This window comes from Octodon degus, unplaced genomic scaffold (assembly GCF_000260255.1).
Source record: "Octodon degus isolate 3935 unplaced genomic scaffold, OctDeg1.0 scaffold00311, whole genome shotgun sequence".
In the NCBI taxonomy this organism is placed as follows: domain Eukaryota; kingdom Metazoa; phylum Chordata; class Mammalia; order Rodentia; family Octodontidae; genus Octodon; species Octodon degus.
In genome coordinates this window covers 1,565,154-1,588,223 of record NW_004524887.1, presented here as the reverse complement: position 1 = coordinate 1,588,223, position 23,070 = coordinate 1,565,154, and the positions used below count along the sequence as shown (strand labels likewise).

The 23,070-nt window shown below is 34.6% G+C and overlaps 1 protein-coding gene across 1 annotated transcript in view; it reads left to right on the top strand.

Annotated features, from left to right (window-relative positions):
• The first annotated feature begins 13,448 nt into the window (after positions 1–13,448).
• Positions 13,449–23,070, top strand: part of LOC101574641 (attractin-like protein 1) — a 699,390-nt gene continuing 689,768 nt past the window's right edge. Inside the window, exon 1 of the mRNA XM_004647547.2 lies at positions 13,449–13,578. Within this exon, the coding sequence (XP_004647604.2) occupies positions 13,533–13,578 (46 nt within the window). The 5' untranslated portion in view covers positions 13,449–13,532. The remainder of the gene's footprint in view (positions 13,579–23,070) is intronic.

The following is a 23,070-nucleotide window of genomic DNA, read 5'->3' as shown; positions in this document are numbered from 1 at the left end:
CTTTCTGCTGTTGCTTATTTACTATCGACACTATTAATTCATGCATTTGAGCTGAGCTAGTGTCCTCCTCACTTGTTCTGAGTGGGCATTGGGTTTCCTCCATATATTTCTGCATTTGATTCTTTACTGCAGCTGTTATGAATTCTGTGATTTCTTTTTTTATTTTCAATCTGAATTGCTCTATACCTTTCAGCAGCTGTTTCTTTATTTCGGACGCCGTTGATTCATTGCTTTCGGCTGTGTGATTCCCAATTTGTTCTGTGTTAGTGTGCTTTGCACTTGTCACGGGTGGGCTTGGGTTCTGCAATTGCATTTTGTTCCTTCTCGTCATTTTGTGTGGCACTGTCTTCTGACCTTTTTTGTTGATCTTTGTTGCAGTTATAACCTGAGCACATACTGAAGTTAAGGTTCCGATCTACAATGTTTGGATTTATCGAGCTGTGTCTGGCTTGGGTCTGGCTGCTGTGCTCAGCTCCTTCCTGCTGCTGCCCTTGGGGGTGAATCTGTTGCACTCCTCTGGCAAGACTTTCTGCTCCTGGACTAGCTGGGTGGTTCTATCCTCTACACTCTCTGCAGGGATTTCAGCTGCAGGGTTTCACCCCAGGCCTGTAAGCCTGGCCTGAGCTGAGCCTGGAGGGGACAAGGTGTAGTAGCAGGAAGAGGCAGCCCTCCCATACACTCACCAGGCCTAAGCTAGGACTGAGTCTTGGGGTTTCCGGAATGCAGCAGAAATTCTTACTCGGTGGACGAGGTGGGGGAGGTGCTGCGGAGTGGTGGTGGGCATCCCAAGGGGGTGGGAGATGGTCTCACCCAGGCTCTGCCTGGACTGGGACCAGTGGTAGGTCCCGCCGGTGCAGGGTAGCTGGAAGCTCTCCCACACTCTCAAGGGGCCTGGGCTAGGACTGCGTCTGGGAGTTCCCGGAAAGAGGCAGAAATTCCTACTTGGTGGGCATGGTGGGGGAGGTGCTGTGGAGTGGAAGGGGGCATCCCACGGGGGTGGGAGAGGGTCTTACCCATGCTGCGCCTAGGCTGGGACCAGTAGTAGGTCCCGCTGGTGCAGGGTCACTGGAAACTTTCCCACACACTCACTGGGCCTGGGCTAGGACTGGAATTAATTAAATTTTTAAGAAAGGGAATGATCCATATTTTCACTAAAAATTACAGGAATTAAACAGTGATTGTTATATTGCATATTGTTGTTCTCAAATTAGTTACTCATGTTACCAGACTTGTAAGCATGCAAAATTGGACAAAAAATTATAAAAAAATAAAAAGGAGAGAGAAAAATTAAACATTAACTGCTCCTTTCAGTAGACCAGCAGAAATCACAGAACAATTATCCTGGTTATCCTATGTATATACATAAATATTTATTTTTCCCTTTCTTTTCTCCTTTCCCTCATCACAGTTGTTCCTTCTTTTGAAGTTTCCTTTCCTTTCACAATATCTGTTGTACCTTTCAGATTTTACTTACTCTTTCAGGTTCTTACATTAAGGAGACAATACGATGAGTACACATGGGCATCCATTTCATTTCACTTACAAGTATGATCTCTAGTTGTAGCCATTTACCTATAAAAGCCTGTTTATCTTTTTTATAGCTGAGTAATAGTCCATTGTATGAAAATACCACATTCAAAAAAATCTGTTCCTTAGTTGTTGGGCATTTGGGTTGTTTCCTAGATTTAGCTATGACAAATTGCACTGCTATAATCATGGGTGCACGTATATATTGCTGTGATATTATATTTTGAATTCTTCTGGAAATATACCCAGAAGGGGAATAACTGGTGTGAATGGGATCCTAATCCTACTTTTTTGAGGAGTCTCCACACTGATTTCCATAGGATTGTACCAATCTACAGTAAGACTTATTATGGTGATTGTTATATACCTGTGCATATATACATAATAAGTTACTAGAAATTTTAAATTATGGATTATAGATGTTAACCATATTTTAAAAAACAACTTCATAGAAATGCTGACATTACTGTTTGATTAACTGAGCTGTCTCTTTTCACACACAAAAGTTATATGACTATACTTTGCCTACTTAGTGGGCAAAACTCAATGGTTTTTAATTTATTCACTGAGTTCAACTATCACCACAACAAATTTTAAAACATTTTTATCCTCCTCAAAGAGGAGGATAAAAGAGAAATACCATATTCATTAGCAATCATACCCTATTAATGCTCCATTCATTCTTGTCAGCTTTAGGCAATCATGGCTGTATTTCATTGGTCTATGGATTTGCTTAATCTGGACACTTTATATAAATGGAGTAATAGGATATCCAGTCTTTGGCTTATCTTACATTGCATATTTTTAGGGTTTGTTCTTGTTATAGCATTAGCAATACCTTATTTACTTCTATTGTCAAATATGATAATATTATATGTGTACACCCATTATTTATCCATTTATCACTAATGAACATTTCAGTGTTTCCATTTTTGACTATTTTGAAGAATGAATCTGATGTACATTGGGTGGATATTCATGAATATTGTTTGATTTCTTTTGGAGTAGAATATCAGCGTCATATGGTTGCTACATATTTAAACTTTTGAGGAACTGCCAGACTTTTTCAAAGCTGTTGTATTATTTTATATTCTCATTAGTGGTGCTTGAGGGCTCCAGTTACTGTGTATCCTTGCCAATACTGGTTGTCACTTGTCATTTTGATCATCATTGTCCTGATTGGTGTGAAGTGGTATCTCGTTGTGATTTTGATTTTCATTTTCTTGCTAATGGCACTACTTATCATCACGTGTACCTTTTTGGCATCTTGTTTATTTTATGAATTTAGGACAGGGTCTACAGGGTGTACAGAGTCTCACTACGTGGATCAGACTCATAATGATTCTCCTAAGTGCTGGGATTGTAGGCATGTGCCACCACGCCCAATCTCAATCCCTGTCTCAGCCAGCATGGCAGGCCCAGGATTGAACCCTGGAACCTATGCTCTGCCGAAGCAGCTGCTTTAGTCTGCTGAGCTGTCAGCCCTGCATCTTATTTTTCTCTTTTGAATTTCTTAGAACTTTTTTGTTATTGTTTTGTTTTATCCTTAAACCAGTCTTGCATGTTTATATCTGATAACCTCAGTGACTGATTTGAAGATAACATCATGCAATGAAGCAACCATTGTTGAATTCCTATTACTTTGTTCAGTGAAATTTTGTATCATTCCTAATGCTATTTTTTTCTATTACCATTTTGTATTTAAAAAAGAAAAAGAAAAAATTAAAAGTTCTTTGGTAGTTTAAGTAACAAGTCATATAGAATATTACAGACATGACTTATGAATATTTCCTTCCCTTCAATGGGTTGTCTTTTCATTTCCTTGACAGTGTCTTTTGAAGAGCAGAGGTTTTTAATTTTGTGAGTACATGTTCTCAGTACAGAGTGACTACATTCATCATGTAACATGTGAACATGTGTGTAACTCATGTTTTAAAAAATATTTATTTATTTATTTGTGTGGTATGTGGTCTCACTATGCAGCTTGGTCTCATAATGATCCTCCTGTCTCAGCCTCCCTAGTGCTGGGATTACAGGTGTGTGCCACCATGCCCTGTGCCTGGAGGGCACAGCATGTGGTACCAGGGATGGAACTCCAGACCTTGCCACACAGGTGCTTATGCTGCCAAGCTGTCTCCCCAGCTCCCAGGTTTTAGTTTTGATTAAATCTTTATCGCTTTTCCTTATTGTTTTTTAGGCAATTGCTTTTACTCAAGAATCTATTTCCTCATCTATGGTCCCAAATATGCCTGCATTTCTGTAAATAATTTAATAGATTTAGCTTTTGTATTTAGTCATTTAATCCATTTTAAGTTAATATTTTTGTTTGTGGTGTCATATAGGGATCCAGTTGAATTCTTTTGTGTGTGTATTCAGTTGTCACAGCACCATTTGTTTTTTTAAAAAAGACTAACTTTCCTATTGAATTCAGTCTTCATTTTGTATATTTTATCTTTAACATTTAGAAATTTAATTTTTGTTGTTTTCACACTTCTCTTCTTATACTCATGGCTTTTACTCTATTTTTGAGAATAAGGAAGATCATTGGTTGTTGTTTTAAAAATACTGATAATTGAAATGTGCCATTTCTTTACTGATGCCTTTTGTAGCTGATTAAGGATAAGATTTTGGGAATGATTATTTTTGGTTGTATTCCTAAATGTTGTCAGATTTGTAGTTTAGCATATGACTATTGGATTTTGTTAGGGCATTCAGTAAATGCTGCTTGGGATCTGTATGAACATTTAAAAATTGTTTTCAAGTTGTGTATATGGCAGTCTTAAGTTCAGTGCTTATTTATTTCCATTACTAAGGCAGTATCTTTCTGTAGCCCTTTCTATCTTTCTATACAGTTTCCTTGATTATGAGCTTACCTCCAGATCTGGTGAGTAGAAATGCAAACTATTTTCAGTTTGATGGGAGTTCTAATATTCCATGGCTTACTGTTTCTGGATTGTTCTTTCCCCTCCAGTTTGATGGTATCTTTTACCATTGTATTCCATTGAATCTTCAGCTAAAGATTCAAAATTTCTGTGTTCCACTATCTCTTTTCTAACATTTTGCTGTGCAAATTCTAGCTGCCACAGCCTTTCTGAAATTTGTTCCTTATTTTTTCAACTAAATGAGGTATATCTGGCTTCTGACTGGTATCTTTCTCCTGTTGAATCTTCTATTCTGCCCCATGCAGCAAGCCAAGACAGTCATAGGGCTCAGTTTGTTTGCAACCCTTTCCTTAGTTATTTTATCCTGATCTTCCTGTTATATTTGACAATAATTGTTATTTCAGACACAATATTTTATTTATTCGTATTGCTATTTATTACTGCAGGTCAGTTCCTAGTGTGGCTAATCCTTCATGGAAAGAAATAAAACTCTTCTATTTTTATTTACAGTGAATATCTTGTAAAGACTATGCAGGTCTTGCTTTAATTGTATTTTAAGTCTTGTCTTGCAACTTTTAAAATCAAAATGTTTAATCATCTTTCATCTAGTATCATACTGCCATAATTGAGTTTAAATTACTATCATAATGTTTATTGTTGAAATATTTTCAATGTTTTCTTTATTCCTCTTTATTTGATAAAACTGACCATCCATTTTTATCATATTTATAGAATTTTATTTTGTCTTTTTGAGATGGTCTCCCAATGTGGTTCAGGCTAGCTATAACTCAGTTTGTAGCCCAGGCTGGTCTCAAACTTGCAATGATCCTCCTGTTTCAACCTCCCAAGTGCTGGCATTACAAGAATGCCCCACCACACCTGCCTCACCTTTATTGCATTTTTAAGCTTTATTTATTTTATTTTTAAAGCCTGCTGTTGTGATTGTAATAACCCTCTTCATCTTGTCACAAATACCTTGAATCAATAGTACACTACTGGATGTATAAAGTAAGGCTATTACAACAATATAATTTCATTTGCTCTTTTCTTATTCCTGTGTACTTAGTGCAGTATTTTTTTTTACTTGTGTATAGTTACAAATTCAATGTATTTGTATATTTGCTTTATATTTTTTATAAGGACATCATAAATAGAACACCACTTCATATACCCACAGATTGAATATTTCCTATGATTCCCTGTGATTATTTCCTATGATCAGCATTTTCCTGTCATCATGAATACTGATTTTGCTATGTATAATTTTTCTTTAGCCTAAGTTCTAAAAACATTTTTGTTTGGTCATGTGGTCCTCAGGTACGATTATTCTTCTTTGTTCTACTTGGTGATCATTCTTCAGTCCCAGAGATGTGCATCTTTATTGGATACATTTAGAATAAACTTACAAGAAGGAGAAAGAACTAGGCTTTGAAATTTTATACCATCATTTCTGTTGCATTTGAATGGTCTGAGAAAATTACAATACCAGTCCAGCTTTAATGTTTGGAAAGATCCCACTTTTTGAATGGGAACAAGAGTAAACTAAGATGTAGTAAATATTAAATACAGAAAAGAAATAATTGGTGCATATTATTTTACCACTCAATAATTTATTTTCCTTTTTTGTATTTAGGACAGGTGCACAGGGTGTACAGGGTCTCACTGTGTAGATTAGACTCATAGTGATCCTCCTGTTTTCAGCCTCCCAGGTGCTGGGATTACAGGCATGAACCACCCATACCCTGTCTCACTCACCTTCTCAGTGTGCCCTGAGGACAGTGTTGGCACCTTCTAATTTATGTTTATTTATTTGTTTTTTAGTATACAAGTTAAATACCATAAAATTCAGCACTTTAAGTATAATAAATCAGCAGGCATCATATCATATAGTTACAAGATAGGTTAATTTTTCCAAAAATAAAACCTCATACTTCTTAAGTATTATTTACTATTGTACAACTGAGACTGAGCGTGGTGGCATGCCTGTAATCCCAGCCCTTGGGAAGCTGTAAACAGGCAGATCACTATGAGTCCAATCTGGTAGTGAGACCCTGAACACTTTATAGACCCATCCCTAAAACATACACGCACACACACACACACACACAAAGACTTCTCCAAATACAGCTTCTCTAACAGCAATGGAACACCCATCTCTGACAAAACAAAATAAAGAATAGGGATATAAATGAAAGATCATTTTGTAGTGAATATCTATATATCTATATGTATATCTATAACTATATATATATATGTATGTATGTATATACAAAATAGGTTAGATATACAGCTACTTTCTCTTAGTTCAATGAGAGGAAAGATTTGTACTAATATTGTTTTGACAAGAGATCATGTCTGCATCTTGTACTGTGGCTAACTATTATGAAAACAATATGCAATGTATTAATTATTGTAACTGTCCTATTAACCTGTTTTGAAACTGTCTCATTGCTATTTCTCATTAAAATTAATAAAAATGTGGGAGAAAAATTGAAACAGAGCTTTTGCAAATAAAGAGAAGAAGAGGGATTTGAGGGAGGTGAGGAGATGGGGAGAAAGAGGATACATCAAGATACATTATGTAAGAGTACAAATTCCAAACGATGAATGTAATAACCATGTATATAAAAATGTACCAATAAAAAGAGAAAAAATTAAAAAAATAAATTTTCATATTATCAAAAGAATCATTAGACTCTAATCTTCATCCCTCCACTTAAAATCCCAACAGAAAGATAAGGGCTGTTCCAAAAACTACTAATTACCACATCACTTATCCACAGGTCATCAATAAGGATGAAATCAGAAACCAAATATCTGAGTTATACAACATGAAAAGAGAAGAAACAAACAGACCAATAAAGTGTTTTATTTATCTCAAAGATTATATAGCTGGAAAGATAGTGTACCTTTGTGTGTCTTCTTCTTGGGTTGAACGACCTGCACCTATTTAATAAGTGCACCAGTTCAAAATTGATTTAACTCTGTCAGTGAATGTGTACAAGCCAGAAATAAAAGTCTAGCTGAGCTGACCAAAATGATAAAATACATGAATAACCAGAGAAGGGAAGCAGTAGAGCAGTAGAGTTCATAAATTACCAAACATAAGTCTAGATGATAAAAATTCCATTGGAAATATGGACAACTGAAGGGTCCAATGTGAGTAGTAGGGTGTCTGAGATAAAAGACAGGACTCATGCAGGTGATTGTGTGCACAGTGACATCTTAAACACAGTAAGAGATCCTAAGAAATTGATCCAGTAGCTGCTGGAATATGACAAAAAGAATATCCTGAATTAAGTAGAGTTAGAAAAATTTAGGGGCCAGTGAGCTCAGCGGACTAAAGAGCCTGCTTAGGCAAACATGGGCAAGTGCATGGACCAAGGTTCGAACATGGTGCACCCAGGGTGGGCTGAACTGGCCACAGAATCCAGGCATAGTGGTGTATGCTTGCAGTCACAGAGCTGGGGGGGCTGAAAACAGGAGGATTACTGTGAGTCTGAGCTGCATGTTGAGACCCTGTAACAACCAAATACATTTAAAAACAATTAAAAAAGAACACAAGTAGCATAGACAATCTGTTTACACAAATCAGAGCAGACAATTTTCTAAGTAAGAGAAAAAAAATTCAATATACTAGGTTAAGTGATCCACATAGAAACCCAAATACCCACAAGCATTGAAGAAGTTTTCAATACATGTTTTGACATCATAGTCAAAGTCCCAGACTGACAACACAAAGACAAAACTTTAAGATTGTGGAGGAAAACAACAATAGCAACAATAAATTCTAAAAGTAAATGCAATGGAATTACATCAGAATTTTCAATGCAAATCTCAAAGGGAGGAGATCTTGGAGAGAAGTCTTTTAAGCCCTAAAAGAAAACAAACTTGAATCCAGATTAGTATATCCTGTGAAATCACCTTTCAAGATTGTTAGAAAAATTAGGGCCTTACATGATAAGACCATTTTAAGAAATTCATGTTTACCAACCCAGCATTAAAAAGCACACTCAAGGATATCCAAGGAAGAGACTATGAAGACAGAGTGACAAAGGGTCTACTGCAGTGGATATAGGAAGCAAGTGAGCAATTAAGCAAACAGGGAAAGAAAGGAATTGTTAACAGAGAACCAATGCAATCACAGGAATCAATACCTTGGATTAATAACTCAATGTTGGTGGTAGTGGTGGTGGGAGATAAAGGACGGGACAAACAAGTACAAAGAAAAGAAGAGAGAAATAACAATTAGTAGAACACACTGGAGATAAAACTATTGGAATTGTTTTTAGAATTGGACTAAAGGGCTTGTGTGAGGGAGTTTGAAAGAATTGTGGGAACAGAAGGAGGCCTCAGAGAGAAGGAAGAGTAATTGTAGACTGAGAGAAACCGTGAGAATGTTGGGACCTGTTAGTATGCGAATAGCTAGTTTATGTGTGGATCTTCTATGCAAAGTTCTGGTGAGGTTACCTGGACATGCCCATGTAGATTAAAGCACTGGTTCATTATTCTCCTTTGCCCATATAGACAACTCCTTTATGTGTGGCACATGTAAGGAGGGAAAAAAGAGAAAGAAGGTAAAGGCATAAATCAGGGAAGAAGAGAGAAAAAAGGAAGAGGACAAGAAGAAAATAAATAATAACACTCCCTAAAATCCACATGGTTCTGATGATTAAAGCATCATCACCATTCCATTTATGTTACAGTCCAAGTTCAACTAGTGAGTTTGGGAAACTTTGACCCCTAGAGGGAGCTGGGATGGACTTTGGAGCCTGCCTGTCCCTCTTCCCCTGCCTTACTCAGACTGTTACTCTCTACAAGTTAACTTTTCTCCATGGTCCTCTTCTGGCCACAGTGCACTGCCTGCTATTATAGCCCTCTGAAATGGTCTCCTCTATGATCTGCCCAGCTGCTCACCAAAGAATGAAGAGGATTGTTGTTCAGAATGTTCCTCTAAACTCATTTCCCCACTTCAAGTGCTACGTGTAGCCGCCTGTAGATGTTTGCCTCTGTCTTAAGGTCCAATTATTGAGGTAATTTAACGAGGGATGATGCAGTGTGACTGGTGTAGTATACAGTTTTTTCCACTTTCCACTGGGACCTTGATCCCCTCTCCCTTTGCTTCAAAAGGCTGACTCAATAGTTGTCTCTGGAATCTATCTCTTTAAGCCTTTTGCCAAGGGTGGCTCTGAACCTTCTCTAGCAAGGGCACCACCACATTCATCAGCCTCCTAGTTTGGGGCTGGAGGGACTGCATAATGCTACATGGTGGGAGAACATGGGCAGTGAACAGCATGTCCGATGGGCATAAACACTCTTAGTTTTTCTGGTGAATAATGAATGCCTATTCCAGTTTGGTCTCCCCTCTGCCAAGATCTTGCCACGCTCAGCCTTTGCACGCTTACACAGTGCTGGATTTCATCACTAAGATCTAGGTTCCCTAAGTCCAGTCCCCATGCTCCTACCTTTAATTTCCCCTCTATCCAGCCACTGCTGTCTCAAACACCTCACCAGCTTTCAATTTCTTGCATACCCTGATCTGAAAATATATAACTTTAATATTTCTTAAGAAGTAGACTTGACAGCAATGAGTTTTGTCATTTTGTGTATTTGGGAATACCATTGCTTCATTTAAATTTCTCTCTTGTTCTCTCTTTCCATCTCTTGTTCTATCTTTAGCTCTAATTGTCTATCTCTATTACTACTGCTCTATCTCTCCTTTGGGTTTCACTGTGTTGCATAGGCTTCAGTGATCGACTTAATGTCTCAAGAAGCTGGGGACAAGGGCATTTGCTACCATGACAGCCTTCAGTTAAATTTTTACTCATAGCTTTATTGAACAGAGGCCTTTAAGTTGAGTTTTTGAGCACTCTGAAAATATTATCACCATGTGCATCTTATTGAAAATAAGTAGTTTATTTTAGGATTGAATTAAAGATTTTCCCCTTGTCCTTGACCTTCATTATTTTTATTATAATGTATATGTATATGAGTATCTGTGTATCACATTAAGAATTTTTTGTCGTTTAGAAATTTTTTCTTTATATCTTTAGCCTCATTTCTTCTCTCTTGTCTCTTTTCATGACACATGTGCTAACCCTACATTCTTAGGCTTTGTTTATTTGATTACAGTCTTTTTCCTTCTGTATTTTAGATTATGTAACATCTATTTATCTACGTTTATGCTTGTCAAGTTTTTTCTTTTATCAGCTCAGGTCTACTGTTGAATTCATCTATTGTATTTTTTAAGTATTGTACTCTTTACTATTGTACTTTAACCTTTTATTCTTTTAAATTATTTTTACAGTTGGTTATATTTATTTAATGAGACATCATTATTATACCTTCCTATACTTCTTTAAATTTGTTTAAAGTGTTTCATATCTTTTTTTTTTTAGTTTTTATTTTTTCTTTGTTCTTTTCCTTAAATGCTTGGGTGCTGTTTCTTATTTTTATGATTTCTCTCATTTTTCCTCATTCTTGTTTTGGTTTGTTGTACGTTTTCACTGTGAGATTTCATTTATTTTTTATTTAATTAATTTATTTATTTATTTTTCTTTTTTTATAGTCAGTTCAGCCCACCCCGGGGGGGGGGCTGGCATGGCATGTGGTGCTGGGGATCGAACCGAGGTCCCTGCATGCTTGCCTAAGCTTGCCTAAGCGGGCGCTTTAGACCACTGAGCTATCTTGCCAGCCCTGTGAGATTTAATTTAATGGATGTTTTTTTCTTCCATGTCAGGTTAGTATACCAATGCCTGGAGGCCAAATCTGGTCTCCTGCCTAATTGTTTAAAGTAATTTTAATTTAAATACAGCTATACACAACTGTACATTGTATATGGTTGCTTTTGTGCTGTAATGGCAGAAAGAAGTAATTGGCAGAGACCAAATGGCTTGTAGTACCTAAATATTTACTGTTTAGTCCTTTATAGTAAAAAAAAAATCCTGGTCACTGTTTTTCAGTATAATTTTGAGACCTAAATTGTGCAGGTATCTAAAGGGGCCACATGCATCTGTTTTTGTAAGTCTGTAAAGCTTTTCTCCTTGCAGGTTAGGTTTTATACTAAGGATTGATTTTGGAATTTCTCTACTGTATGGACAATGTGAATTTGAGTTTAACACATAATACCTGACAGAGGCTTTAAATTTTACATGAGTATTTTTCCTCTTGTACACATGTACCATGGGATTTGGGTTGTTTTTTCCTTGGGCTTATGATGTGTTTGATATATTGTTCATAGATAGTTGTAGTTGATAGATTCACTTTATGAACATGGTTCAGTTTAGCTGTGTTTCTTAAGGATGTTAGAAATTTTATCTCATAGGATTGCTGGATTGTAAATTCCTTGCTTGGTAGTGCTTGCTTGTTTATTTATACCAAATCTTTCTTTACCATTTTTCTTTTTGGAACCTTTGCTTCATGTTGGCACCTGATGATTCACTTTTCCTTTAAAGTAAGTTATGAGTTGGAAATATTTTGGATAACATTTTTCCTTTTTTGAAACTCACTGAGACATTTTTAAATGTGGCACATCTGCTTTGGAATGCACATATTTTAAAAGCTATGTTCCTTTTTTGCATATCAAGTGCTAGTTCTGTACAGTATAATTGATTTTAATCTTTCTGTATCTGTGTTTTCTTTACTCTAATTTATGTTGATGGCCCTGTGGCAAATCCATCTCATTTTCAAGTCTACTGCATACAAATAGAAGTTTTCTATGGCATTTAATGCCTTATTATCTGGCTCAGACTTTCTGATGATGTGTTTGTTTCTATCACTGATTAGCTGTGGACTTTGGGCGGTTATTTATCCAGAGTTCTTTATCATAAAAATGGTACTAAAAGTAGTGGAATCCCACAGTAGTGTTTTTGGTATCAAATAATTAATTCATTTATACTACTTGTTACTCTATTTGGACATGTATTTACATCTGTAAAAACTGATACAACATGTACTCTAATCAGTGAGAATAGATACCAGTCACAAACTGACATTGGCTGAACATTGTTTTTTTTTTTTCTAGATAGGGTAACAAAGAACTCAGTGAGATGCTAACTACTGTCTTAGTTGTAATAATAATGATGTGGCTTATAAGGGTAAAAAGGATGACAATGCCTATGTAGGCAAGTAGTTTCTGAACTACTCAATACTTCATATAGGCATTAAAATTCACATAGTCATGAACTTTATATTTGTTCTGAAATGTTTGATTCTGCTATAATATGACTATAAAAATACATTGAAAGTGATTTATGAAGACACAAAAAACAGCTTATACTTTGGATCTGATTGATTTTGTTTACTTCAAATTAAAATAAAATTTTTGTTATTCTTCAAAATTTTCTTGTCTAAAGAAGATATAGTACACATTTATGCAAACAATATGAAAGTTCTATTTTTATTTGTTTTTCTAGTTATTTATGTATTTCTTTAATTATATAGATACTGGGGATCAAACCCAGGGCTTTTACATTGTTCTACATATGTAGTTCTTTACTACTTTATATTTTGAAATGGAAGTGTCACTAAGTTTTTAAGTTGTCCAGGTGGACTTTGAACTTGCAGTGCTAAGATTACAGGCATATAACACCATAACTAGTTAATTTATCTTCTTGAAGTAAAGATTTGTGGACATATTATTTTTATATTTATTGATTCTTTGTTATTACATTCAAATATATTTTCACATTCGTTTTCATAAGTATATTATTCAGTATTTTAATGTAACATAAATGCCATACCATTCATATAAATCTTTAGAAAATATATCCCTTTTTAAATATAACTTTTTATATTTCATATTATCTCTCCTTTCTATTATAAAGGTTAAGGTATAATTTTAGCATACAGTTTATAGTATATGTTGTCTTGCATTAGTAATTTGAGACACACGAGTTACCCATTAAAACACTTGTAAAGAGCTCTTTGGACTTCGCTAGGATCCAGATTTTATAACAAGTTAGTCTTGTAGGCTATCATTGTTTGCTATTATTATGTAGATATTTATAATGATTTTTACTGTTTCCTTTAGCATGCCAGTGTAATGGACATAGCATTTGCATCAATAATAATGTGTGTGAACAGTGTAAAAACCTCACCACGGGAAAGCAGTGTCAAGACTGCATGCCAGGTTATTATGGAGATCCAACCAATGGAGGACAATGTACAGGTAAGTATTTCTCATTTGCTCAATATATTTTTATTAAGTATATTAAATTAAAATATCTTGAATGTATTGAAACTATATTGAAAGAAAATTCACAGAGAGATGACATATTGTGAAGAATATGCATTATGAGAGAAAAATGTTTTCTTTCACTTTCAGTACTTTTGGAAAGTAACATAAGTTCCTTAGAAACTGTGTAAGTATAAAAATTCTATGATATGTCAGCCTTAAAATGTTTTTTTTAATTAAAAGGAATACACATGACTTATAGAAAATTCATCAAATGCATACAAATAAAATTACTTATAATATCATTTCAAAAATGGAGCTGGTGAGATGGCTCAGTGGTCTAAAGCGCCTGCTTAGAACAAGCTTAGCAAAGCACAGGGACTGCGGTTCAATCCCCAGCACCACATGCCAGCCAGCCCCGCCCCCTGGTGGGCTGAGCTGGCCACACACACACAAAATAAATAAATAAATAAACAAATTTAAAAAAAAACCAAAAAAAAAAACCCCCAAAATAATCACTACTAGGGCTGGGTTGATAGCTCAGTGGCATAAGCACCTGCCTGGCAAGTGCAAGGTCCTGAGTTCGATCACTGGTATCAAAAAAAAAAAAAAAATCACTGTTGATAGTTCATTTTGCAGCAGTAGGTAACTGTATTGACATTTGAAATAGGAAATGATTAAAGGTTATAGAGATATGTTTTACATAATCTAATATGTATTTTTGTACGATGTGCCAGTATATTACAGTGTTTAAGAAGATGGGTTCAAAATTAATACTGGGTTAACATTTCAGATGTTCACTCTTTCAATTACAATCATGAGTCTCTAACATCTCAGTGCTTCATTTTCATCAGATATGAAAGACACATGATAGTCCCTCATTGGATTGTTCTAAAGATCAATGGGGCCATCTGTAATATTGCCTTAGGAGCTGGCACACATGAAAAGAGCGTAGAGGTGCTAATGTGACTGCCACATTTTATTCACCAAATTCCACTGTCCACTGTCTTCCTCTACCTTGCTGATTCTTTTCCTTTTAAAGAATGTTTGGCCTTTTAGATTTCCTTTTAAGATGGAATTTTATCATAATCCTTTTCTTATTTCTAGATTGGACCTTGATATTTCAATTTGTTTTGTATTCTTAATTTAAATGGGGATAGTATAATTAGAATCCACAGGAAAAACTCCAGTTGTTGGCTAATGAAATGAGAGTTTTCAGAGTAGACAGGGCCTGATCTTGATACATTTTTAATACTAACTTTAAAAAATGTAGATGTCTGGGCTATTCCCTAAAATAATTAAATAAGTATTTAATTTGAGATTATAGGGCAAATCTTGGGCACTTTTCTTTTTTAGGTTTTCTGGATGACTGTAATATGCATTCAGGCTTGACACACAGGGTAAAAACAAACTGATTAAGTCTTTGATTCCAATATGCTCAGGCAATAGTAGATTTCCTGGTAAGGACAGATGGAAAGGAAGCTTATGATGTGGAATGCTCTGACCCACTGGAGAGTCTAGTGTAGGTAAATTGGCTGACATTTAGTATTTTTTGTGTTTTAGGCACTGTCTTTTACTTCATGTTAACTTACAACTGTATGGCAGATGTTACTTTTATCCCTGTTTTAAATATGGAAACAAGAGCACAAAGAAATTAGGTGAAATACCTGAAATCACATACCTAGTAAGGAAAATGTCTGGTTCATTTCATGCCATATCCCACACATCCTGTGGGATCTTGAGCTGGAGCAGCAGATTAAGAAAAGATAAACACATAATAAAAAGAAATTTGGAACTGGGTGGGATGTGCCCACTCTGATGGAGAAGTAGCTACAACCCAGCATGGTCTGCATCTTTATTTATACAACTGAGAACAGGAGATCATGGGGTGCAAAATATGTATCTATTTCTCCATTGAGACACTTTGTTTCTATCTTTTGGCTGTTGTGAATAATGCTGCTGTCAATCTGGTGTACAAACACCCATTGAGTTCTTACATCTATTCTTTAGTCATTTCCATCTGTGGAACATCTTTAAAGAAATTTCTATTCAAGTCTTTTCCCATTTTATAAATGGATTTTGATTTGGTTTTATTTTAGATTATAACAGCATTTATATATTTTAAGCACTTGGCCCTTATCCCATACATGATCTTCAAATATTTTCTTCCTTTCTGCTTTTACTTTTTTTTTTTGGAGGGGGCCATTGAACTTGGGACCCTGTGCTTGCCAGACAGGTGCCTTATGCCACTGAGCTACCTCCCAGGCCTTGTTCTCTCTCTCTCTCTCTCTCTCTCTCTCTCTCTCTCTCTCTCTGTCTCTTTCTGTCTCTGTCTCTGTCTCTGCCTTACTGGCCCTTTCCTTTCTTGATAGTGACTTTTATTTTTAAATATTTTTTCAGTGTCCATAAAGTTTTCTTTGAAAAGTCATATTCATTCATTTACATACATTCATATTTGCTTCTGCACTACTGTGGCAGAACGCAGCAGTTAGCAGAGACCATGCAGTTCACACAGAGCCTAAAATACTTACTGTCTGGTCATTTGCAGAATAAGTTTGTTGAACTCTATTCTAGCAAGCTGCTAAGGGATAGATAGTGACTTTCGTATAGAAAGGTTTTCAATTTTGATAAAACCCAGTTCATCTTCTTTTTCTTTTGCTGCTTTTATTTTTGGTCTTGTATCTTAAAACCCATTGTCAAATGCAGCATCATGACTTTAGGGTTTTTGTTTACATAGATAAAAGGAACATTTGGATGATTATGTCTATAAAAATTCCTTAGATTAGCATAGTAGGTTCTGCCATTCTGTTAGGCAGAAGCTTTCAGAAATATGTTTTCCTTTGAAATTTAAGATTAGTTTTATTATTTCACATTAATTTTGTTACTGATATTGTACATCTGGCAAGCTGAGGCACAAAATAGTAGAAATTGCACATTATCTGGTTGATTTTTGAAACTTTAAATAGTCAGTATTAGTTTTCATATTTCCTAAAATTAGCAAGATAATATTTGCTACCTCTGACATTTCTATTGTGAAGTGACATGTAAAAGTCATTTTTAGGGCTACTTTACTTACTTAACTAAACAATTTATAAGAACACAAGGTATGACTCTATTACCTTTTCACATTTTTAGTCCACCCTACTAAGAAAAAGTCATTTTTTAAAACTAGAAAATAGATTTGTTAAGTTCCAAGTCCATGACAATTTAAGGAAAAGAAGGGAACAGATTGATATCTGAAAAGAAAGGTTTTAAATATACTGCAGTTGTATGTATTTTTAACACTCCCCCCAAAAAAAAACACAACCCAATGAAGCCAATCTAGCATTATTGTCAGTATTATATAAATACATTTGTGGATTTTCTTTGGGATATTATTAGATATGGCATTTGTGTTTAGTCTGTTATTATAGCTAATATATCAGTATTTGCTTTGGAATCAATAAATTATTTAACCTTTCACTGTTCCTGTTTCCTCAACTATAAAATGTAACGTATTTAATTTATACTGTTATAATGAGTCTTAAATAAGATACTTTATGTGTGGAATAATGTGTACTTCTGGCACATGTTAGCACCACAGTGCTAGCTAATATTGTGATGTCACGATTACATTTATAACATAAACAGGTTGGATATATTAAAAAGTGTATGAGTCAGACTTTTTGATAGCATTATCTTTCTTTTATTATCTCTTATAAAATTGTAGTAGAACAGTAATAAAAGTTTCTTTGAATAGGCGAACTTAATACACTAATTATGGCACTTTGCATTGAAAGAGTATCCTCAAAATACACAAATCATGGTTGAATGCTTATGAAATGCAGTGTATTGTGTTAGGAACTGAATTTATACACATTGTAAGAATACTATATATTATTAAGAAAATGCATGATAGAATTAGTGAGAGACATTAACTCTAATTGAAGGATCCGAGGTCTATGGGAACTGAGGGCAATTGAAAAGCTTCAATTTTACCCTATTATTATTAGTTTCATGTTTTTCAGTATAATTTGCCCTTGATATTAAACAACAAGCTGTACTCTTATTAGATATGAAATATTTTATTGTCTTTATTATGTGTTTATATATTTGTTTTCATGTGTACTATAAGAAAAATATTTTTCTAAATCATAAAACATGTTAGATTCCAGTCTTATATGACTAATAGTTTTCTCCATCTAGTTATAGTCTTATTGACTAAGTTTTCTGTAAGATGTTTGATAGATTTTATCTTTATTATGAATAGGTTCTTTTCCTTTAACACTGCATTTATAATTAGTCTTAGTAAACTCTGATATACATAAACTTATTTCTTTTAATTCATTTTGTTATTCTTTAGGTTGTTGAGTGGATTTTGTTATTTAATAATTCTTTTAAAAATCTTTTTTATTTATTTATGTGTTTGGTAAAAGGTCTCACTACGCAGCTCAGATTTGCTGCCTCCCCAGTCCTGGATTATAGGTGTGCGCCACCATACCTAGTTTGGTGGTCAGTACAGCATGCTTCGTGTTCCGGGGCCAGCCTGGAATGTGGTACCAGGTATCGAGTACCATTTTGAGCTTTCCAGGCAGGCACTTATACCACTGAGCCTTTTTATTTTTCAGTTAAGAAAAGTACTGTTTCACCATATATATATGTACATATATATAATTACAAAAATTTAGTATTTTCTTTTGGGCATACTGTAAATCTCTGTCAACAGTTATCATTTTAAAAGTATGCAATATGTTAATAAGCACAGTAGGGTATGACATATTTTCTTAGACTCAAGAGTAGTAAATATAAAGATTGTTTAACGTTTTGACTCTTAGGATAATAAATTTTTTTCATTTTATACCCTTCTGACATGTGTTCATGTAAGTAGAAATTTTAAAACCAAATGATAATAAACATTTCTTGAAAAAGTGAAGTTTAATTCTGTCAAACTGGGAGTACTGACCTTAGTAATATGAAACTGCTAATAAACGAAAATCATTTGACATGGACATCTTAGTTCTATTTATTGTTTTGACAGAACAAAACTTAAAATGTGTACTCTCTGAATATATATCTGTATGGCAGAGAAAAGGCAACCTGACATTTTAAATATTCCAAAGAAAGGCTATTAAATAAACAGTTATCTAGGAATTGAGGGAAAAACTGAAAACAGAGCTTTTGCAAATGGGAAAGGGACCAAGAATTTGAAGGAGCAAGGAAAGATGAGAGGAATAGTACTCAACAAGAATCAGGCAGGGTGTAGGATATAAATATACCAAATCTGCATGATAAATGTGATCATTTTTTACTAGAAACATTTACTAATAAAAATATAGTAAGACAATACAAATATATATATATATATATATTGGGCTGGTCAAATAGCTCAGCAGATTAAAGCACCTGCATGCAGGCTCAGGGGCCTGGTTTTCAATCCCTGGGCCTGCCATGCTGGCCCTGCCCCCGGGGTGCACTGAGATGACGTGGTGGTGTGCACCTGTAATCTCAGTTCTTGAGAGGCTGTAAACAGGAAGAATACTATGAGTCCGATCTCATAGCGAGGCCCTGAACACCCTGTAGACCCTTTAAAAATAAAAAAACCCAAATAAATAAATATAAATAATTATGATAGCCTTGAAGTTATGCTTTGCATAGAGTATCTCTTCAGAATAACATTTTTATACAAACTAAACCATGTTGTCATCAAGAAAATCTTTTACAATCATTCAAATACATAGTTTTTAAACTGAACATTGGATAGCTCCTATAGTATTAGTTTCATTGCTACAATAACTTTTAAAATTTATTTTTATTGCTACAGTTTAGGTATATATAATGATCACATTATAGGGAATTTGTCTCTGTACATGATATATCTTGTTTCTTCCTTTTTTCCTCCTATTATTCTCTCCTTTCAAACCCCTTTCCTTTCCCATTTTCAAAGCTGTTTTTTTAAATTTTGTTCTTCTTTCCTCATTTTTCTTCCATTTTTTTCTTTTCTGCCTCCTTCTCTAGTTCTTTTTCCTTTAGAAATGTTACTTCCTATTTCATAATATCTACTGTACAATTTGAAAGTTACTTATATTTTCACTTTCTCTCATAGAGATAGTGATATATTGTATGTCTGATTTATTTCACTTATGCTTATAGTCTCAAGATCCATCCACATAGTTATAAATGTCTCAATTTTATCTTATTTATGTATTTATTTTTTATGTATTTATTTTTCATATTTATTTGGTACAGATAAAATTGGACTTGTAGTGATCCTCCTGTTTTCAGCCTCCCCAGTGCTGGGATTACAGGCATGCACCACCATGCCTGGACTCGGTTGCTGGTTCAGTGCACCTCGGGGGCGGGGCTGGCGTAGCATGTAGGACCAGGGATTGACGTTTTATCTTTCTTTATGGCTGAGTAATACTTCATTATGTGTTAAAAAATACATCTTTTCTATTTGTTCATCAGTCGATGGTCATTTGGATTGCTTCCAAGACTTAGCTATTATAAACTATGCTGATATAACCATGATGTAAATATATTGTTGTGCTATGCTTTTAACTTTACTAGGAAGGTACCCCGAGGTGAAATGACTGAGTCAAATGGAACCTCTAATCTTAGTTTTTGTAAGAATCACCCCACTGATTTCCACAATGGTGACACCAGTCTACCCTCTCACCAACAGGGAAGAAGTGTTCTTCTCCATAGTGCAGTCAGCATTTTCATTAGTTGTGTTCTTTGTTTTTAAAAATGTATTTAGTACAGGGTCTACAGGGTCTTACTACACAGATCGGACTCGTAGTGATCCTCCTGTTTTTCAACCTCCCAAGCACTGGGGTTACAGGCATATGCCACCATGCCTAGTCTCAGTTGCCATCTCAGCACACAACAGGGGTGGGGTTGGTACTGAAGGCCAGGGATCAAACTCCAGCCCCTGCATCTGCCTAAGCAGGTTCTTTAATCTCTGAGCTATCTGGCTGGCCCTAGTTGTTTTCTTGATAATAGGCATTGTTTCTGGAGAAGGAATCTCAGGCTTATTTTAATTTATATTTCTCATCTTAGCAGTGATGGTGATCACTGTTTGTTCTTTTTCTGGGAGACATCTATTCATTTCAGATGCTCATTTTTGGATTAAATCTTTGTATTTGGAAGCTCTGACAATTTTCAGTTCCTTATATGCTCTATGTATTAGTACTTTGTCTGAAGAACAGCTGCCAGTAATTTTTTGTCTACTCTGGGTTGTCTTTTCATTTTGTTGATGATTTCTTTTGCTGTTGGAAAGCTTTTTAATAGGATGAAATCCCAGTTGTTGATTATTTGTATTATTTCCTATATGATTGGGTTTTGTTCATGAAATCTTTGCCTACAACTATATTTTCAACGGTTATATTGATTATCTCTCCCAATAGATTTAGTGTTTCTGTTTTGATATTATGTCTGTGATCCATATTGATTTTAGTTTTTAGTGCATGGTGATAAACATATGTCTAGTTTTAGTCTTTGGCATATAGAAAACCAGTTTTTCTAACATTATTCATTAAAGAGGCTATCTTTTTTTCCAGCGAACATGTTTGGACCATTTTCTCAAATGTCACTTGGCTGAGAATGTTTGGAGATGTCTGTGCATCTTCTCATTTGCCTAATTGTTCTTCTGATGTAATTTCTTTCCACTACCATGATGCTTTTTATAAAATCATAATAGCCCTGTAGTATAATTTCAAGTCAGCGATTATGATGGCACTGACTTGCATTTTTGCCCAGAATTGCTTTTGCTATTCTAGGACTCTTTAAGTTCCAAATGAATTATAGAAATGTTTTCTTACTTCTATGAGATAGGCTAATGGTATTCTAATTGGTATTGTATTCAATTTGTGTAACAGTTTTGGAACTATGGCTATTTTCATTATGTTGATTCTTCCTCCTCAAAAGCAAGGAATATCTTTCCATCTTCTTATATCCTCTTTGAAATACATTTTCAGAGTCTGTAGTTTTTAATGTAGAGTTCTTTTGCTTCTTTTGTCAAATTAATATCTAAATATTTCATCTTTTATGGTATTGTGAAATTTCCCTAATTTGTCTAACATTGAGTTTATTGTTTTTAAGGAGGAATGCAGTTGACATGAGTATTGACTTCATATCCAGCTATGTTATTTAATCTGGTTATTAAATCTAGAAGTCTTTTGTTGGAGTTTTTGTGCTCTTCTATGTAGAATATTATGTCATGTTGAAATAATGGTAATTTAACATTTCCCTTTCCTATCTTTACTTCTCTTATTTTTTTCTCTTCTCTGATTACTTTGGCCAATGTTTCCAAAATATATTTATTAGGAGTGGTGATAATGGACTTCCTTGTTTTGTTCCTGGTTTTAGAGTGGAATCTTTTAGTTTTTGTCCATTTAGTCTGATGTTAGCTGTTGATTTATCAGAGATGGCTTGTATCAGATTGAGATAAAAACCATGTATTCTGATTTTCTATTGTGTTTCTATCAGAAATGGGAGTTGGACTTTATCAAATGATTTTTCTGTTTATTGAGATCATGTGATTTTTGTCCTTAGCACAATTGACATAGTATATGACATTTATTGATTAGAATATATTGAACCATCCCTAAATCACTGGGATGACTCTTACTTGTTATTATTTTATATGATTTTCTGCATTCTGTTTGCCAGTATCTTTCTAAGGATTTTTGTATCTGTATTACTTAGGGAGATAGCCTTGTAGAGCTCATTTTTGGTTTATCTTTCTCTTAGTTTTGTATCAGGGAATACTTGCTTCTGAATATGATTTTGGGAGTATTTCTTCCTTTTTAATTTCATTAAACAGTCTGAGGAGTAGCACCAATAGGTCCTCCCTAAATTACTTGTGTATCTCAGCAGTGAATCCATCAGGGACTATTTGTCTTTGTGGGTAAATTTTCAATTACATTTTCAATTTCATTGTTTCATACTGGATTATTTAGCATTTTATATCTTTTTAATCTCTCTTTCTATCTATCTTTATCTTAATCTGCATTTCATTTGTTTTCCAGTTTATTTGAATAAAGTTTCTTGAGCTAGGTATTGATGATTTTCTGGATTTCTGCAGGATATGTTTTGACTTTACCTTTATCATTTCTAATGGCATGAATTCGAGTCTTTCCTTTCTTTGTCTTCTATAATTGTTTTTTAAAATTTTTTATTTTTTCAAATCAAATCGGTAGGACAGTTTCAATAATTAACACACTGCATACATTTGTCTTAGTGGTTAATTGCTGTACAAGATGCGACTTGATATCCTATTTAGAAACACCACTAGAACAACTCATTCTATTCATTAAGAGAATGTAACTATATATCTATCCTAACCACTTTGAATACACAGATACAAAATGGACATTCATCTGTATACCCTATTTTTGTTAAGTTCTGTTCTTTGAATATTATAGGTGTGTAAACTCAGCAAAATATTCTAAAAGAGTCCAGTAGCCTATAATAGTATTGGGTCTTCCGCTTAACTGGCAATGTCAG